This window comes from Girardinichthys multiradiatus, chromosome 20 (genome assembly GCF_021462225.1).
Source record: "Girardinichthys multiradiatus isolate DD_20200921_A chromosome 20, DD_fGirMul_XY1, whole genome shotgun sequence".
NCBI classification, from domain to species: Eukaryota; Metazoa; Chordata; class Actinopteri; order Cyprinodontiformes; family Goodeidae; genus Girardinichthys; species Girardinichthys multiradiatus.
In genome coordinates this window covers 12721913-12739207 of record NC_061812.1, presented here as the reverse complement: position 1 = coordinate 12739207, position 17295 = coordinate 12721913, and the positions used below count along the sequence as shown (strand labels likewise).

The window sequence follows — 17295 nt, the reverse complement described above, 5'->3', positions numbered from 1 at the left end:
AAGATAAAACTTTAATTAGAAGTTCATGCAGAGTTTTAAAACTGTTCCATCGCTTCTCAGTTGTTTAAGTGTGTTCATGAATGACCAGAGGTGGTGATTATTAGTGGTTCAAAACCCCATTAAGTCTCAACTATTAAGTGATTTTTGGCTACACAAAGGTTGATTTTCACCATTTTGTAACATGAAAGCAGTTTTTCTTTCTCAAATAAGAGGAAAGCGATCGGGAGGGATGAAATTAAATTGGAGAGCTTGCTGATTCACTGGGAAAATTTACTTATTGGGAGTTGTCAGTTGAAGCAAAGTTACTTTGGTTAAGAAATTTAAAATTAATTCCACCATAAGTAAAGTGTAAAACTTAAAACAAAGAAAATGTAATTTAAAAACGTTAAAAACATCAGGTAAATTTTCTAATTAAAAAGCAGGAAAATCAAAAAGACTCCCACTGAAGGATACCATAAACACTTTGATGTATTTGTAGTGGGTTTTTTTTTAACACTTTTGGTTACAGTGAATGAAAACCCTCAATTCAGTCTATTAGAAATTTAGAATATTACACAAAACCAATTAGAAATGTTAGCCTATGGCACTGCTGAGCTCAGTGAAGAACTGGTGCTTTAATAGTGGCCTTCAGCTCACTGCTTTGTTCGGTCTGATGCTTCTTCATGTTGACATTACACCATATATTCTCTGTGAGGTTGAGGTTGGGTAAATTTGCCTAACAATTAAGCACAGTGATAACATGGTCATCAAAATAAGGTTTTGGTATTTGTGGCAGTAAGGACAGGTCCCAAGCTCGGCTGGAAAATCAAATTGGCATCTAAAGCTTATCAGCAGAAGAAAGTTTGGAGTGCTCTAACATTTCCTATTAGATGGCTGCACTCCATTTGGATTTTCAAACACTGCATCAATATAAGTAGATGACATGGCTCTTCAGATTATCTCTGAACTTTGGAAATTTCACACTGGACCTGAAGCAACTTGGATTCTGCTCATTTCTGCTATTCCTCCAGACTCTGGGACTTGATTTTCAAATTAAATGCAGTGCAGTCCTTTTGCACATTCGCCAGGTTAGACACTTATGTCTCTGGTCAATGATTGGTTTAATACAAGGATTGTGACAGTTGTAGCCCATGTCCTGGATACGGCTGAGTGGTGGACATTGAAGCATTTACTCCAGCAGCAATCCGTGCCTTTTTGAGTCTCCAAAGACTTACTGCATGCACACCATTTTCCACATTCCTTCCTATATATGCAGTCTAATTGTATTTTTTTTTTACGAGCTTCTATATGTAAATTTATCTCTTTATTAACAAGCCTAATTGCACAGGTATTAAGTGTTGAACAAAGTACCACATTGCCTGACAGCCAGAACGTGGGACAGAAAAATTCCGCGTAAATGTTGACGTGCGCATGCGTGCCTCATCAAAAGAGGAAGCGGACGGACGTTGCGTGAATTTTTTCAAGCTTCTAGCTTAAGCAGATGTTTCACGTCTAAATTAGTGTAACTAAAAGTTAAAGAAAGTCTGAGCCCCTCTGTTTTTAAGATAGGCTTGTCTTGTCCAGATTGCTTCGTGGCGCAGGAAGGTTATGTTCCCTGGAAGTCTCGAATAAGGTGAATTTCATTATTTTTCCTGAAATGGTTTCGAGTACAGCGACTTTTTAATACAACTGTGTGACAGCTAATATATTAACATGTAATTCTTCAATACAAGTTTTAGTAAAGTATATAATAGTTTCGGAACTGAATAGAAAAACCTTAAAGATTGTCCTAATTTGCTTAAGAAAAGGTCAAATGATTAAACAAAATATAATCATTCCTAAATATCACTTTAACTGATTCGTTTGTTTACATATATACATATAGTTATACACAAGCTGTTGTCAGTATTTGCAGTGTTTTCAGTTTGTATGTGTTTTTAGCCGCATTTCTGTGACAATTTAATGCTGCTTCATTTCATGAGAACGAGGAAGTGAAACCTGAAAAAGTTTAACTGTATGTTTTCCTTGGAGATTTTCCGTAGTTCTGCTACAGTCTCAAATACAAAACATCTATTTTGCTGAAAGTCAGGTGATTTTTTTTTTTTTTTTTTTTTTAGGGTCCAAAGCAACACTTTAGTATAAGTCAGGAGGTTCACGTTTGTTTTCGATGTTTTATTAAATTGAAGTTAAAGATCAGTATCAAATGGGATGCATTGTTTTCATCTTTAAGGTCCAGCGTGACCACCCCCTCCCAATTTAGTAGAGCTGAAATTGCAGACTTGCTTTAATCTTTAAACACACCAACAAACAGCCTTGTGTTTAAAGCGGTTTGTTGTGAGATCAGTAAAAGTCAGAAAAGTAAAAGCCACCAAAAGTGAGAGGAGTAGAGATTTAGAAAGTTTTTTGTTTGGTTTCTTTTTCATAATAGGATCCACTAATTGAATCGGTATTTTCGAGAATGTGTAATACACTTGAAATAGGCCAGCTTTGACTAATATATACAGTTGAAACCACATATTTACATCAACTGGTTAAAAAGACAGATTTCCCCTTATTTTCTCAGTGTTTAACACTAAAACTAAACTTTCCCAGCTTTAGGTCAGTTAGGATTACACAAATAATTTCCATTTGCTAAATACCAGAATAGTGTAAGAAAGATTTTTTTAAAGACATTTTTTATGTTCTTCAAAGTTAAACGTTTACATACATTTCCTTTGTATTTGGTACAATTGACTTTTAAACTGTATGACTTTTGACATTTGTTCTGACATTTTGGGTATCCTTCAACAAGCCACCACAGTGGACAGCCATTTTTCTTACAGTGCTTACCCTGTGCACAACACAGGATGCTGCTCACTCCCCACTGACTGGAAATGCGGATAAGTGAAAGAAAACTCGTTATGACGGCAGTGGACAGACAACTTATTGTATCTTTTCCAAGCATTTGTGCTGCCCCCCGAGACAAGCCCTCGGTAGTGAGCCATATAACCCATATCGAAAAACGACTGCTGGTGATAATATTGATAACAATGTTTCATACAGGACAGTGTAAAGAAGCTGTGAAGACACCATGTGGTGGTTCCAGCAGGGTCTCTGCTTCCTTCCCACCGCCCTGGTCATCTGGACGGTGGCGTCCTTCATCTGCGCCTACATCACAGCGGTGGTGCTGAGGCACGTGGATCCTCTGCTGCCTTACATCAGGTCAGAGCTGGGAGGAAGGCCCTCCTGCAACTCACACATGGAGGGATATAGAGGATGTAATTTGACAGTCTAGGTGATGGATGACTCGATATAAAGCACAGTTCTAATCCTACATTGTATAGGCGCTGTAGATTTATGCCTGGTGGCTCATATTTTTAGAAAATCTATTTTTTCTTGCTGACTTCCTCAGAGCTGGAGCATAAATGTAAAAAAATTTAGACTGTTTGACATTAAATATTCTTTTTAAGACCTAAAGCGTCGTTCATGTTAAATATTGATAAAACATAGAAGAGACACAGCAGAGTTTTTTTTCTTACAGACATGTTTAGTGATTTAGTTTTAGAGAATTTCTTCAGAAGTATGAAAACAGAAATTTGAGTGGTGTTTTTCATATTACAGTTGTAATGAAGTTTTTAACACAGTTAAACATCCTTTCGTACATCATGCTTGTGTGTTTTTATTTTTTTGCAGTGACACGGGAACCATGGCACCAGAACGTTGTGTGTTTGGGATCATGCTGGATGTGTCATCCTTTTTAGGTAAAACTGCGTGGACTAACATCCTCTTATTCTTCATGGTGCGAGGAACAACAACAGGCATTCTTTTAATGTTGTTCCTGCTCTGTGTGTATGCTGTTTCCAGGCATTGCCACGGTGTATGTGCGTTACAAACAGGTGGAGGGTCTTATCGATGATGACGAGACCAAACTCCAAAGACTGAACCTCCTTGGGCTGGTCCTTGGCTGGACAAGCTCCTTCGGGATGTGCGTGGTGGCCAACTTCCAGGTGAGTGTTGCTGTCCTGGGATCAGTTTGTGCACTCTGAGTGTCTGAAATGATAAACGTGTCAGCTGAGAGTCTGTATTTACCTGTCTGAGCAGAAGACCACCATATTCTCCATGCACCTGGTGGGGGCGGTGTTGACATTCGGTGTCGGAGCGCTCTACATCCTGTTTCAGACGGTCATCTCGCATTTCATGCAGCCACTCATCCACAGCAAGACCACGTACAGGGTTCGCATCGGTATTGGGCTCTGGACACTGGGCAGCATCATCAGCAGTATCCTTAAATTACTCCTCCCAGTTCTGAAGCACAGATGTAATGATCACATGAAAGAAGAAATATGATGCCAGATTTTTCACTAGGACTGAAATTCCTGCTGTCTTAATGACATGATCTGAATCCATCAGGATTTCAGTACAAAAGCCATTAAACATTAAAGCAAAGCTACATTTGCTTTAACGTTACTTGATTTCCAGCTGATTTTAGTGAACACAAGTAAGACCCTCGAGTTTTTTCCTTTCTTCCTTTGTCTACTGTTCATGACAAGTGGATTATTCAGTTATTATCCCTCGTTTAGAAAGTCGTGTTTAAACTAACCCAGATTATTAAAACACCATCCAACAGATATAAACTCCAGTCACATACTAGTCTTGCAGGGTCCGTTAAAAAAGACTTGCACCTTAATTCCTCTGTCACGTTAACTTCATAAACAGCTGATCCGTACACTTTCAAACATTAATATTAAGAACTGTTGATTTTTATGCTGTTAATGGATCATCCAGGGACAGTAGAAACCTAAAATCTGAATTTTTGTCCATCTTAACAATAAGCCGAAATGAGAAATGCACCGATGAGGCATTTCTTGGCCGATAGCGATTTCCGATTTTCTTTCAGGTCTGACCTGCTGCATCCGATTTGTTCTACATACCAAAACACATAAAAAATGATCTGCTGCAAGCTTTTTTAATAGAGATTCTAACTGTATGTCAAACAGCTAATAAGATAGATCTTAGTTTATGCATCTAAGCATATGTCTGTAACTTTTCTTTTTTATTAAACCCAAAACGGTACATAAAGATACATGAGTAAGATGCATTTCTAGACTGAAAAATGGTGGGAAATGTTAGTTTTGATGCGTTTAATGTATAGCTTTGTCAATCTTTGACCTTCCAATCACCAGTCGGTTCTGATCAACAGAAAACTGGCTGATTCTGAGCGCTCACAAACTGATTGGTGATCCTCTCACATAAATGCATTCTTTGAAGTTGGCTACATGTGATAATGAGTGAGTTGTGTTTCACAAAACTAAAGAGGTAACAGATTACTAACTTGCAAATCTGAATTGCTCGTTGATTGAGAAAGAAACCCTAACTGGGGTGGGTTTCGTTTCAAGCCGTTATCCTTAACAGCCTGTCAGTGTTCATATCATCAGTCATCATGTACAGCAGTCTGCCGGGAGTCGACGTACCCCGTAAGCTACACTGGATCCCAGGAGAACCGGTCAGTTAGCATCCCTGTTTTTTGTATTAATTGTATTTCTTTAACATTTCCACATTCAGGGTTTAGTGCCGAAGCTAAAGGTATAATTTACAAACGCAGACACTAACGTGCAAACACAAACAGATAATAAATCTAAGACTTAAACCAGAGCACAAAATACACCTAAGAGTTAATATGTCCCCACCAGATGTTACTACAGCGTTTATGTTTTGTGTTCTCCTCTTTCAGGGTTACGTGGCCCATATCGTCAGCACTGTGTCTGAGTGGTCCCTGGCCTTCTCCTTCATCAGCTTCTTCCTCACATACATCAGAGATTTTCAGGTAGTTTGTGCTGCTGTTTTACACCACAGGGCGAGTGAGTCAGTTCATGTGAGTTTAATTCAGCAGAACTACGTCTAACAGCTGCAGAAACCTCAGTCCAGTTTAGAGCTGTCGATACACTTAACATTTTAAACAGTGTATCAATAAAAAAATGACAAGTATCTAACTAGATTTTTCCATTAGCAGCAATGGTGTTCCTGACTAAAAAGAAGCAAAACTCCAAATAAACATTAAATCACAGACATATCTTCTTAGTTGTATTACAGATAATCAATTAATTTGATCATAGAAAGAGAATTTTAACATTAATACATGACTTGTTTTATTTTAAAGAAGTAAAAAAGATATTTTACAACGAACCAATAATAAACTCAAGAACATTTTTATTTTCATTTAATGTATTTGTTTATACAATTATTTCTGTATTTAAAATTAAAGAAGTTAAATGTGTTTTTTTTATTATCTTTTCCTATTTTCTTATTTTGTTTCATATAAAACAAATAATTGGCTAATTCCACATGTAATCATCAGGAATTCAGGACTCTATGAACCGACTATTCAGAGACTTTAGTGAAGCCTCTGTGGACTAAAGCTGATGATAACAAAATCATGCTGGGCAACAGTCCTAACTGTAAACCTTGCATACACACACACACACACACACACCACTTCATCCTGTCTCCTGATGTGTCACAAGACGTGACGACAACTAAAACACATGAAGCAAGTCACACCGGAGCATCTAGTTGTGAAAGTCAACCTTCAAATGCAGCTTTATGCTCATTCTGGATCCATGATGACGCTTAGAGCAGAAGAAAAAAGCTCGGTGTGTTAGAACGTTTTAGGCGTTCGGCTGGAACCGGCGGGGTGTAGCTGTGTTAACCCAGAGAAGACAAAGAGGGCACTGTTTGCTGTGCTACTGATCAGATGTTTTCATCTTGTTTCACAAACCAATAATGTCCTCCTTTTTCTTCAGAAAATAAACTTGCGAGCAGTAGCGGTTTTGCAGAGCAGCCATCTGTACGACTGCCATCATGGAGGCATCGCATCTCCCCATCAGAGCAGAACCTCTGAAACATCTCCTCTGCTGGCAGGAACTACGTGACACCAGGTGCAGCTACACCTGAATCTGCTTTCACATCTAAAGCTTGTTTGCATAAATTATCCACAGACTTTTAAGGAGTCAGGGCACCAAAGTGTCTCCTCTGTCTTGTTGAACAGTATATAGTCAGACACTCGGGTTCAGGTTTGTCACGCCTTCAGTATTCTGCAGGTGGGTAGCATTAGGTCCAAGCTGCTCACACCATAAGAATGTCTTTGTATAAATCTGTACCATAACTAAAACCTGTGGAACCAAACCAGTAATTATAGGAAAATAGATTTTTTTTTAGCGTAATGAAACTGACCATAAGAATGCAAACATTTATTTTTGTTGCCCTATTTCCTGTCCACATAATTGTACCTTGATATAATTCAATTCAATTCAATTCAAAAATACTTTGTTAATCCCAAAGGGAAATAAAAAAAAAAAAGCTAATTAATGCAAGTTTATGTCAGCAAAACTTGCTGACATATGAGTCGTAACTGATTAAAAGGCTTAAGTTTTAAATACACTTTATCAAACTGTTCTGTCACCTAACTGCAGTTATTTATTATTATCTTGGATGGGTATGTTTTTATTGTTTAAACCCTATTGTAAAGCATATTAACTGGCCTGAAGTTAATCATCTGTGAGAGAGTTAAAGGACTGTATCAAACCTGTAATATATATAAAACAAAAAACTTCTCATGGATAACTTTTATTTTAATCAATTTGTATAAATGCTTTTTAATCTTTGTGGTTGTTTGATTGATTTTCTGAGCACACAACTGACTATTTTAAGGCTTTGTTGGTGTTAGTATTCCAACATTTATATTCCAGCCATCCGTGAGCATGAATAAATGTTTCATCAGATGGAAAACCTTTCCTTTGCGCTGGGATATGACTCGTTTTTATACTAAACATTGTGCCAACCACATTTGTTTGCACCTTCTGGTGAATATGTGTACGAAGGCTTAAAAGTCTGTTTGGTAGCAGTATCTCACACTGAAAACAGTAGAGAAATTGAACTTTTTATTTAATAATGTGTATTCTATATGGGGGGAAAAATTCTTTTTTCCAGTCTGGTTTAACATTTAAGATGGTTGGAGCATACAGAGAGAGGATTTTTCACCAAGACCTAGATGTAGTTTTTCATTGCAGAAAAACACATTTGATGTCTAAGCAAACCAAATCCCATTTCAACTAAAACTCCCAGTAGAGACTAGCACATTTGGCATCGCTCCCAAATGACATTTTGACCTCTAGTGTTGAGGTCACCTAGTGACCCCATAATGCCAATATTTATACCCAGGTAAGCTGGAATCAGTGGGGTACTAATTAGCAGTTCCTCAAAACTGTTCAATTTAAGAGTAAATAATAGTAAATATAATCAAATGTTTTTGTAAAAGAATTCAATGTGAGATTATGTTCCTGTAGTAAAAGAATAGATTTTTAAGCTTTTTACACAATTGCCTGCATCTGCATACTTGTACAGTAAATATGCCTCATGTTTGACCTCAGTCTAATAGGGATATGCTTCAAAGCTAAAATAACAGCATTAAATCAGATTTACATTTAAAGGAAATTGCTAAAATGATCTTTTTTTTTTCTTTTAAAGACCAGAATGTTAATATATTTATGCTTCAAGATAGAACAACTTTAATATCTGAAATATTTGACTTACTGACTCAAATTGATGATTTTGATGCACATGGAATACGAGTAGGTCCATGGCTTCTGACCCGTTAGTTGAAAAGCAATCATTTTTAATGTTCAGAATGTGATCTGAAAACGAATCGGAAATGTTTTAAATCGCATTTTACTGACATCCAGACATTGCCTACCAGACATACTTAAATATTTTATTTTCCACTTTCACAAATCTTTTTAAGGATAATGCAATATGTGTTAATCATTTTTGTTAATCCTCTGATTAATTCATAGTGTCATATTTAAGTGAAATAACTTTATACTTCATCATTAAAATAATAATGCAACACAAAAGGAAGCTGAATATTTTTATTTTGTCATAAAACTATTTCCTCTCTATGCAGAATTTTTTTAGCTGTGTGAACTTTCACTTTAAAATGCATACTTCTGTTTGGCACACAGATTCAACATGATTCAGAGTTTTATTTCTTGATCATACATACAAAATATCCTCTGCTGTCACTTTGTCCTGAAACAGTAATAAATATATATTACAATATATTTCTATTAAAGTCAAAGATTTGACATGTATAGTCAGAACAATAAATAGCCACGCTGAAAGTAGCTTTGTAAAACACTGGAAATTAAAACGCTTCCTTCTTGCGGCGGTGTGGCGTTGTCAGAAGGTCGGTTCTCATTTCTGCCTCTGCCCAAGAGGGTAAAAGAAAGTTCCACATACAGGTTCTCCAGGATAACCCATCAGACAAACTCACAAGAGCCATAACTTGGAATCAGTAGGGCTTTACCATTTTTACAGAGTCATTTTACATTTAAAAGCTCTATCCTAATTACAGAATATAGTCTGCTTTTGATTTGTGATTAAACAGCACAATACTTTTCCTTTCTATTTGTTCAATGTAATGTTTAATTCTGAATTTATGTAAATAACAATGTAGATAACTTACATTGTAAGCTGTTACAACAAAATTGCAGCCATATTTGGACGTAACCTGCAAGCAAAAACTGCAAGAAAGAAAACTTGAACTGGCCCTTTAAATGAAAATCGGCTCAGGAGGTGAAGCTGCATGTGCATTTCATAAGCTGGTAAATGTTCATGGGTGGATGTGTCTGACGTGGTAAGATGATACCTGTGTGAAAATCTAGAGAATTTGGTTTTGCATCAGTAACAAACTGAACCACATTTTTATGCAGGTAGAAACTCTGCATCATGAACACGAAAATATGGTTTGGAGCTCAACTGGCAGGACTGTTTAAAGCTCTTTTTTCATACCAGCGTAAATGATTAGGACCAAATTAATTGCATTAATGAATTATAGATGCAATCATACCAAGATGAGCTTGCCTGATTGTAGGGTCTGCAAATTAATGGTCAGTCAGCTCCTATGAAGACATTTTCTGGCTGTGGAACTTAATAGAAAAACATACAAACCAATGTACTCGTTCTTAATCTCACTTGTTTTTATTCTTCCACTGGGGGTGGATCTGAATGCAACAAAAGTACTTTTAAGTCACTGAACAGGATGTAGATGATTCCTCGGTCCGGGACCAGTGTTATTACCTTCTTAAGTAGTGACACACCCTATCATTTCTAAGATTATTTTGCAATAAAATTAGCTAGAAGCTGTGGCACGAGCACAGATCGTTTTCAGCCCTTCAGCTAAAGAACAAGTCTTTATTTATTACTCTGACCTTCACTCTTACAGGACCTGGCAGGAAGTTCTTTTTTTTTTTTTCCTCCACCTGACCTCTTTGTGTTCAGTTGTTAGAGGATTATCAAACCAGAAAGATGCTATAAAACAAAACATCATCGGTGTTATAAGGCAACGATGGGCAGAGAATGGGCACAAAGAGGCCAACAAGCTCCAGACACAAACATTTAGAGGTGCTTCGTGTGTCACATCCAAGTCCTGAACTCTGTCAGTCTGAAGGCTAAAAGGTCGTGCCGTCACAGATGATGTTCTGGCCACGTCCAGGGAACAGCTCCATCTGCCAGTATCGAGGGTCAGCATACACTGCACAGATTGACAATCAAGAGAGAGAGAGAGATTGGATCATAATGTGAAGAAATCTTTAGCCACCACTCATTTATCTAAAATTTGCTTTGAAGAAGTTCAGACGCTGATCAAGACTCTTGTACGCTACTGTGAAGAAAAAAAAAAAGGTTTACAAACCTTAATCCAATTTAATCTTTAACACAAAACTAGTGCATTTTTGTTGTCTAAAGGAGTTTAAAGGTGCAGCTGCAGTAGGAGTTACCCATGTCTCCAGGCGAAAGCCAAAGGTTGAAGGAGCTACAGTGTTTCTGGCACCGCTCAACAGGCACAACTCGAACTGTTGGCAGCCCCTCTCCCACCACCAGCCATCCCAGCACCCTGATACCCTGAAACATGAGCAACAGATTAACAACGAAGTCCCATGGTGGGGCTGCAGTAAGCCCTAACTTTGTTTTTCTTCATTAAAAAATATCCCAAATTTGAACTGTTATTTGTTGACTCTCCTAATCTGTTCTGGATTCAGTAACTGTATTTCATCTATTCTCTTACTGGGTTATGTGAACAAAACATTTAGTCTTGATGTAACTTATGGAAAGGTTTAAAATCCATTCTAAAAATTACACAAGAAACATGCGTTGCATTTGTTATTTATCCATTTTAATACAAGGCAATTAATCTGTTTAGATCATCGCTTTTTCTTATTTTATTTTAGCTGCCCCTCATCATTTCCCTTAAGTTCCAGTAATTCTCAAGTTCTTCACTCAGAGTTTGAAGATTCCAACAGGTGGGCCCGGTTCCACTTGCCTTGCTCTGAGAGTTTGTGCTATGGGTGACCAGGCAGCGCTGCAGGATGGTCCCAGAACTTTCCAGCAGGGGGCAGAGCTCCGCCTTTGGGAAGAGCCACCTCAACACCTTTTCCCTGGTTCCAGAACTGAACCTCCTGTAGGTACAAAGACATTAAACACGCTTATGGACTATGTGCGTCTTTTTTTTAATTTATTTTTTTAAATAAAAGTTCAACAACTGTGTTCCAAAATTCTCCAAAATTTGTCCTGAGTTTATGTGTGAAAATGGCTTGTTTCTGTGCGCACTGAGAATGAATATGTATTCCAAGGGATATTTCACCTCCTGCAGCAATACTCCAACGATAAATGAAAAAAACAGATGCACTGACATCCAGCCGGTTATGGATGTTTAACAAAAAGACTTGTAAAAGTAGACCGGTCCTAATCTGTATCAGGATAACCACACCATGTCCTTAACTTTTAAAGGACTATGTTACCTGTAAATAAAATCCAAGGCAACCACCTGCTTTTAGAATCACCCAATCAGTAAATAGAGTGAACCTATGTGTAATTTCATTTAAGCATAAAACAAATATAGCTGGAAAACACCAGCCCAGTTAGTGATCAACCTACTGAGAAGTTTAAAGTCTAAACAACATCTCAAGCTTTCAACTTCAAGGAGAGTGGTGGCACAACTGCAAACCTACCAACACATGGCTGTCTACCTAACTGACAGACCTGGCAAGGAAAACATTAATCAGAGACGAAGCCAAATGCTGATTGTAACTCTGGAGAAGCTGCAAAGATGCATAGCTCAGGTTGAAATTGTGTCGATATGACAACATCTGGTAACGTACTTCATAAACCAGGCCTTTATGGAGGAGAGGGAAGAAGATGTTTTTAGAACAAGGGAAATCTCAAATGCCATGTTGGGGACACAGCAAACATGTGGAGGAAGATGATCTGGTCAGATGAGACCAAAATCAAACTTTTTGGCCAACATGTAAAATGAACAGAAGTCTTCAGACTGAGGTTCACATTTCAGCAAGACAACGATCCTAAACCTACAATGGAAGGGTTTGAATCAAAGCATATCCATGTGTAAGAATGGCTCAGCTTCACACCAGAGCAGGGTGAAGTTGGCAGGTCCCTGAGGGAGGCCGAGGTTGTCGCTATGCAGGCCGTCTTCCTCCTCCAGCAGAATTGACATGGATCCTGAATGGGCCAAGTAGAGCTCCTCGAGCTGCTGCCGCTGGATGCTGAGGGACTCCCCGCCCTGCAAAGAACAGTTTTGATAAAAAGAAAATGTATAAATTTGTAGAAAAAGGTCATATGAAAATGTGTATTATTGCTACTCATAGTTTTCATTTCATTTTTCGTGATCAGCACAATTTTGAAATGTAGGATTTTTAAATATCAGACATGAGCTAACATTTATGACTGTAAAGTTTACCACAGATTATGAACATTTAAAGCAGGGTTGTGTTTACCTTAAACTCAGAAAATTGCTGTTTCTTAATTTTGTCTGAAAAAAAAATCTAAAGATTATTCTGAAAATGTGTGAGAAAAAAAATTCAAGTGTCCTACTTCATACTAGGAAATGTAAAATAAATTCTTAATAACACTTAAAATATCCAAACAACAACGGATGACTCATCAGATGGCTACTCTTGATCAAACAGAGCTCTGACCTTCAGCAGGACCAGCTGTGGTCCCCGTCGTAGAGTCACAGTCCCCCTGAGGCTTTCTGGGACTTCCAGCACCGAGGAGATCTCTGCACATCCTGAACAGTTAACCAGACTCTGCCGGAGAGAACCAGCACTCCACCATTCATGAAAACCTGCCACACAAACACCCCAAACACAAAATGAAACCTCAGGGTTTGACATGAAAACCTTCCATACCTCTAAAACTACAAGCCACTTTAGTTGGACTAAATATTTTCAGCTCATGTTTATTTTTCATTAAGCTAAAAATACTTCCCTACACATCAGATTCATTCTACATTTGTTTCTTACGTTTTGTTTGAATATGGCAGGTTCTTCCTTCCATTAATAAAAAGGTGAAGATGACTTTCGGGAAATGTAAACAATGTGACTGTTTCTTCAGGCTTGCCGGGGTACCTCCAAGCAGATTTCATGTGGTTGATTGTGCTGCACTTTCAAAAAACTTTATTAAAAGCTTGAGATCTGGCAATGCCTTGTGTCTTTACATCAAATATTAATAAAAGAATAGCAGAAGACCTCCTCTATTGAGATCACAATATTATGCACCAAGATACAAAAGCTGTTTGAACCAAATTAAGGTCTGATTGTCACACGTCCTCTGGGAGTTTGCATTTTGTAAGAGCTGCAATGCTTCTCACCTTGGAGGTTGTACTTCTTGGCAATAGGAAGGGAGAGCAGGCGGACATGGCTGAGAGGGGACGACCAGTTGCAACAGCCCAGATTTACCAGTCCCAGCTGGGGGGAACTCTTCGGGTAGGTGAAGGCCAGCACCACCACCAGCAGGAAGCCCACAGCCACCAGAAACTGCACAAAAACCATGACGGTAAAACCCTGAGAAAATACCCACTCTGTACTGCATGTAGACAATACAGGCATTTTATATTATCCACCAGCTTTTCACCTTAATGGTGGCTCTAAGAATGGGAAATTGTGGAGGCTCTCTTCTGGGCTCGTTGGTCTCCAAAATCTGCTTGATGAACCTCTCGATCTCTCTCTCTGACATGCCGTAGCGGTATCCCGACTGACGGAGGATATCGATGCTCTCAGACAGTTTGTCGTAGATACACGGCTCGCTTGTCGTTGTCCCCATAGTGACAGCAGCTTTGTGGTGAATCGTGTCAGTCTTCAGCTGGTGCAGGGAACCAGGATCATGACGTCACCTCACCTGATAAGAAACTGAAAAGATTGCGGCCAACGTTTCTAAACAATACGTCATAACTGGTTTATTATTGCTTGTAATTCTTCCCTTTCACTCCTGCAGCTATTATTATTATTAATAATCATTTCTGTTTTTGTCAAACCAACAAGTTTTGAATAATCACACAAGGAGGGTTGGAGGGTTATGGCACAGAATTTCAATCAGATTTAAGTCTAGCAATGTTTATGTCACTTGTAAGTCATTCAGAGCTGGACTGAATAAGAAAAGATGCCCCAGACCATCACACTTATCACCACCAAATGTTTGACTGCTGGTATGATCTTTGTTTCTGAAAAAAAAAAAAAAAAAAAATGTAAAAAGCACTACAAATAAAAACAGAACCAATCACAGTAAGGATAAAAACAATAAAAAATTCAAACCTAAATGATAAAAAACAAACAAAATTAGCGTTGAAAAAAAGTTAAACAGGGAAAATTAAAATGCAAATCCAATGCACCTCATTGAAATTGGCTCTTAAATTTTGACCCACAAAGATCAGCTCATCATGCTTGCCTCATAGTGTATTTGGACATTGGCTGTTCCGTAGTGTTGATACAGGGAATGATAATAACACTCACAGACTGTCCTGCGGATTTTCAAGTTGCACCTGTTGACCACAGCTGCTTAAAACCCGTCCACCTTCAGACCACCAACACCTCTGCTGTCCTCATTCACAAACATCTAATGTGTCACCCAGATGGTTTGTTCAAAGCAAAGTATTTACTTGAATGAAAAGCTAACAACCAGACAGAAAAGGGCGCCGCATGAAAAGCAACCAGCATGCAACACACTGTAAACGAGAAAACCTTGTAAATATACACGTTTTACCTACAGGGGGACTTGGTGTAGATGTAAAAAAAACACTCATGAGACAGTTCAAAATACAGATTGCGCTGAGAATACTTTTTGTTGTTTTTCCAGCAGAGATTTTAAACCTATTAGCATTAATAACTTGTCCAACATGGTTCCACACAAGGATACTATTGCTGGGATCAGGCTACCCTATGTCGACGTGTTATTCTAAATAAAACAAACTAAACCCACTCAGGAAATAAAATGACTCTGAGGGGTGTTTATGTACTTTTTTATTTCCATTATGGCGCACACAAAGCGTAAAAAGACCGAAGAGACATCAACATGCGCAAAAACTTAGAGCAGCTTTTTCTTCTGTTTGTAAAAACAGGAACCTGTCGGCGATAATTATGTAACAAATAAGCAAAATCGGTGCCAACACGATGACACAATGTTTATCAGCGCAGTTAATCACAGATACAATACACTGAAGGCTTGTCGGATGAGCTTGTTTGGCATAAATAATTCAAAACCACGGAAATCAGCTGTCTTTAGCCTAAATAATCTGACAGGTTAGCTTCTCGGGTAGCAACATTGAATTCTCACTTCAGCAGTCACAAATTCCCGAAAAAAAAAAACAACCCTCACCTCAAGGAGAGATCCACCGCCGTAGTAAAAACACTCCCATGTCTTACACCGTTAACAAAAATGACTGTGTTTTTAAGTAAAAGAAGTTTCAGCTCGTTCGTTTAGACGTTAGACATGGCTGCACTCTACATGACAGTGAAGTTGGCTTCCGACTTGTAACTTCCGGCTCAGCAGTTGAGTAAAGATTATTTCACAGTTTTTCACAGCGTTTTACAGCATCTGGAAGACCTCATATCAGATATCCTTTAAAATATGTATGACGTTTTCAAGACCGAATAAAGATAGTTTAAAATACAATGCATGATACGTTAATCTGTATTCATTTTGTGAAAATAATAATTAAAAAAAACATTTATTGATTTTAGCCCTTTAGACCAGTAGTTAACGAAGCTGGGGTCAGGACCAGAGTGAGGACTTGAGACCATAACAAAAATAAAAATAACAATAGTAAAGTGTAGGTATACTAACATGTTAGAGTAGATGAAAAAAAAGTACTTACAAAGGAATATGTGTACAATATGTGGCTGTTTTATTGACTTGGTGGTAATGTTTCTTTGATGAACTGATATAATTATTTCCACAGTTGGAAAATGCTGGTCAATGCGACCTAACATTTTACATGTATGCAACATAATCCTATTTTGAATGAATTTCTTTAAATGGAGTTTGTGATGTGTGTTTTTCTAGTTAACCACCACCAATGATCTGTTTGTAATTCAAGATGCCCTTTCCAGTTTCTGATGTCTGGCTGCATATTTCTCCTAACATTAATTTTATCACACGTACCGATTAAACCTAAAGAATGTTGTGTTTTTCTGAAGCATCTAAGTGCGTCTGTATGCTTTAAAAAAAAAAAAAAAAAGTCAGTTATTAGTCAGTTAAAGATCATTTAAAGAAACAGAAATGTCTTGCCACAGAAAACTGGATGGAAGATAAAAGGGTACGTTGTACATGTGATTGATGATATTAAAAGCATTCTTAATTTGAATGAGTTATAAAAGGTATGCAAAATAATGTTCTCATTTGCTTTATATTTATTTATTTAATTGGACATATATTACAAAAACTAAATGGAACAGCACAATATGTTTTTCTTGCTCATCTGAAAAAAATATTTCATTAAAAGAAAAGGCAAGACATTTTTTTCTTGAAAATCTACTATGAAACATAAAAATGTCATATTACCCAAGAATGTATAAAAATAAAGTTTTCTGTACTTTTAATAAGGTTTCATAAACGTTTCCTTGTAGCCAATCAAACAAACTGAGAGGCCTTCATCCCGCCCTCAACGGGACCAAAACAATTGTTCTCGACCAATGAAAGCACGGACTATCCGCAGGAAGTCCCGACCTCTGCTTCCGTGGTTGTGCAACCATTAACAGCGAACGTGAAACAACGTCAAGTTCCAAACAGTTACAAAGAAGTTAAACGGAAAAGAGGCGGAAGCAGCAAATTAAAATTATTGTTATTTTGCGTCACAAAATTAGAAGAAAAAAAAAGGTTAATTTTAATACATGAAAATTGTAACAATCATCAATAAATACTGTATCTATCATTTTGCCATGGCAAATGTGTTATCATCAAAAAAACTATAGGAAAGGATTTTCGATAAAAAGT

The 17295-nt window shown here is 37.6% G+C and overlaps 2 protein-coding genes across 4 annotated transcripts; one reads left to right on the top strand and one right to left on the bottom strand.

Annotated features, from left to right (window-relative positions):
- The first annotated feature begins 1422 nt into the window (after window positions 1-1422).
- Window positions 1423-7748, top strand: dram2b (DNA-damage regulated autophagy modulator 2b). Its single transcript, XM_047347611.1, has 8 exons — window positions 1423-1612; window positions 3022-3180; window positions 3652-3719; window positions 3823-3965; window positions 4060-4237; window positions 5379-5461; window positions 5690-5782; window positions 6759-7748. Exons 2-8 carry the CDS (start codon window positions 3050-3052, stop codon window positions 6885-6887), a joined length of 825 nt encoding a protein of 274 aa, XP_047203567.1. The 5' UTR covers window positions 1423-1612; window positions 3022-3049; the 3' UTR covers window positions 6888-7748.
- Window positions 7749-8868: 1120 nt separating this feature from the next.
- On the bottom strand, window positions 8869-15844 carry c20h6orf89 (chromosome 20 C6orf89 homolog). 3 transcript variants are annotated; one of them, XM_047347609.1, is made up of 9 exons: window positions 15679-15844; window positions 14478-14527; window positions 13942-14216; window positions 13679-13844; window positions 13005-13153; window positions 12438-12589; window positions 11333-11468; window positions 10791-10914; window positions 8869-10546 (listed from the first exon to the last, which is right to left on the bottom strand). In XM_047347609.1, exons 3-9 carry the CDS (start codon window positions 14128-14130, stop codon window positions 10464-10466), a joined length of 999 nt encoding a protein of 332 aa, XP_047203565.1. In that variant the 5' UTR covers window positions 14131-14216; window positions 14478-14527; window positions 15679-15844; the 3' UTR covers window positions 8869-10463. The 3 variants fall into 3 exon arrangements, with proteins under 3 accessions (XP_047203565.1, XP_047203566.1, XP_047203564.1); XM_047347610.1 differs by lacking the exon at window positions 14478-14527 and having other exon boundaries at window positions 13942-14205; XM_047347608.1 differs by lacking the exon at window positions 14478-14527 and having other exon boundaries at window positions 15679-15843.
- Between the last annotated feature and the right edge of the window lie 1451 nt (window positions 15845-17295).

What these genes read in the sequence shown, in the direction of transcription:
- c20h6orf89 (XM_047347609.1), bottom strand. Translation starts at nt 14,130, where the DNA reads ATGGGGACAACGACAAGCGAGCCGTGTATCTACGACAAACTGTCTGAG. An exon ending in CACAGCTGGTCCTGCTGAAG is followed by an intron (nt 12,590 to 13,004) that starts GTCAGAGCTCTG and finishes TGTTCTTTGCAG; the next exon opens with GGCGGGGAGTCCCTCAGCAT. An exon ending in GCTTTCGCCTGGAGACATGG is followed by an intron (nt 10,547 to 10,790) that starts GTAACTCCTACT and finishes CAATCTGTGCAG; the next exon opens with TGTATGCTGACCCTCGATAC.
- dram2b (XM_047347611.1), top strand. Translation starts at nt 3,050, where the DNA reads ATGTGGTGGTTCCAGCAGGGTCTCTGCTTCCTTCCCACCGCCCTGGTC. An exon ending in ACTGGATCCCAGGAGAACCG is followed by an intron (nt 5,462 to 5,689) that starts GTCAGTTAGCAT and finishes CTCCTCTTTCAG; the next exon opens with GGTTACGTGGCCCATATCGT. An exon ending in CATACATCAGAGATTTTCAG is followed by an intron (nt 5,783 to 6,758) that starts GTAGTTTGTGCT and finishes CTTTTTCTTCAG; the next exon opens with AAAATAAACTTGCGAGCAGT.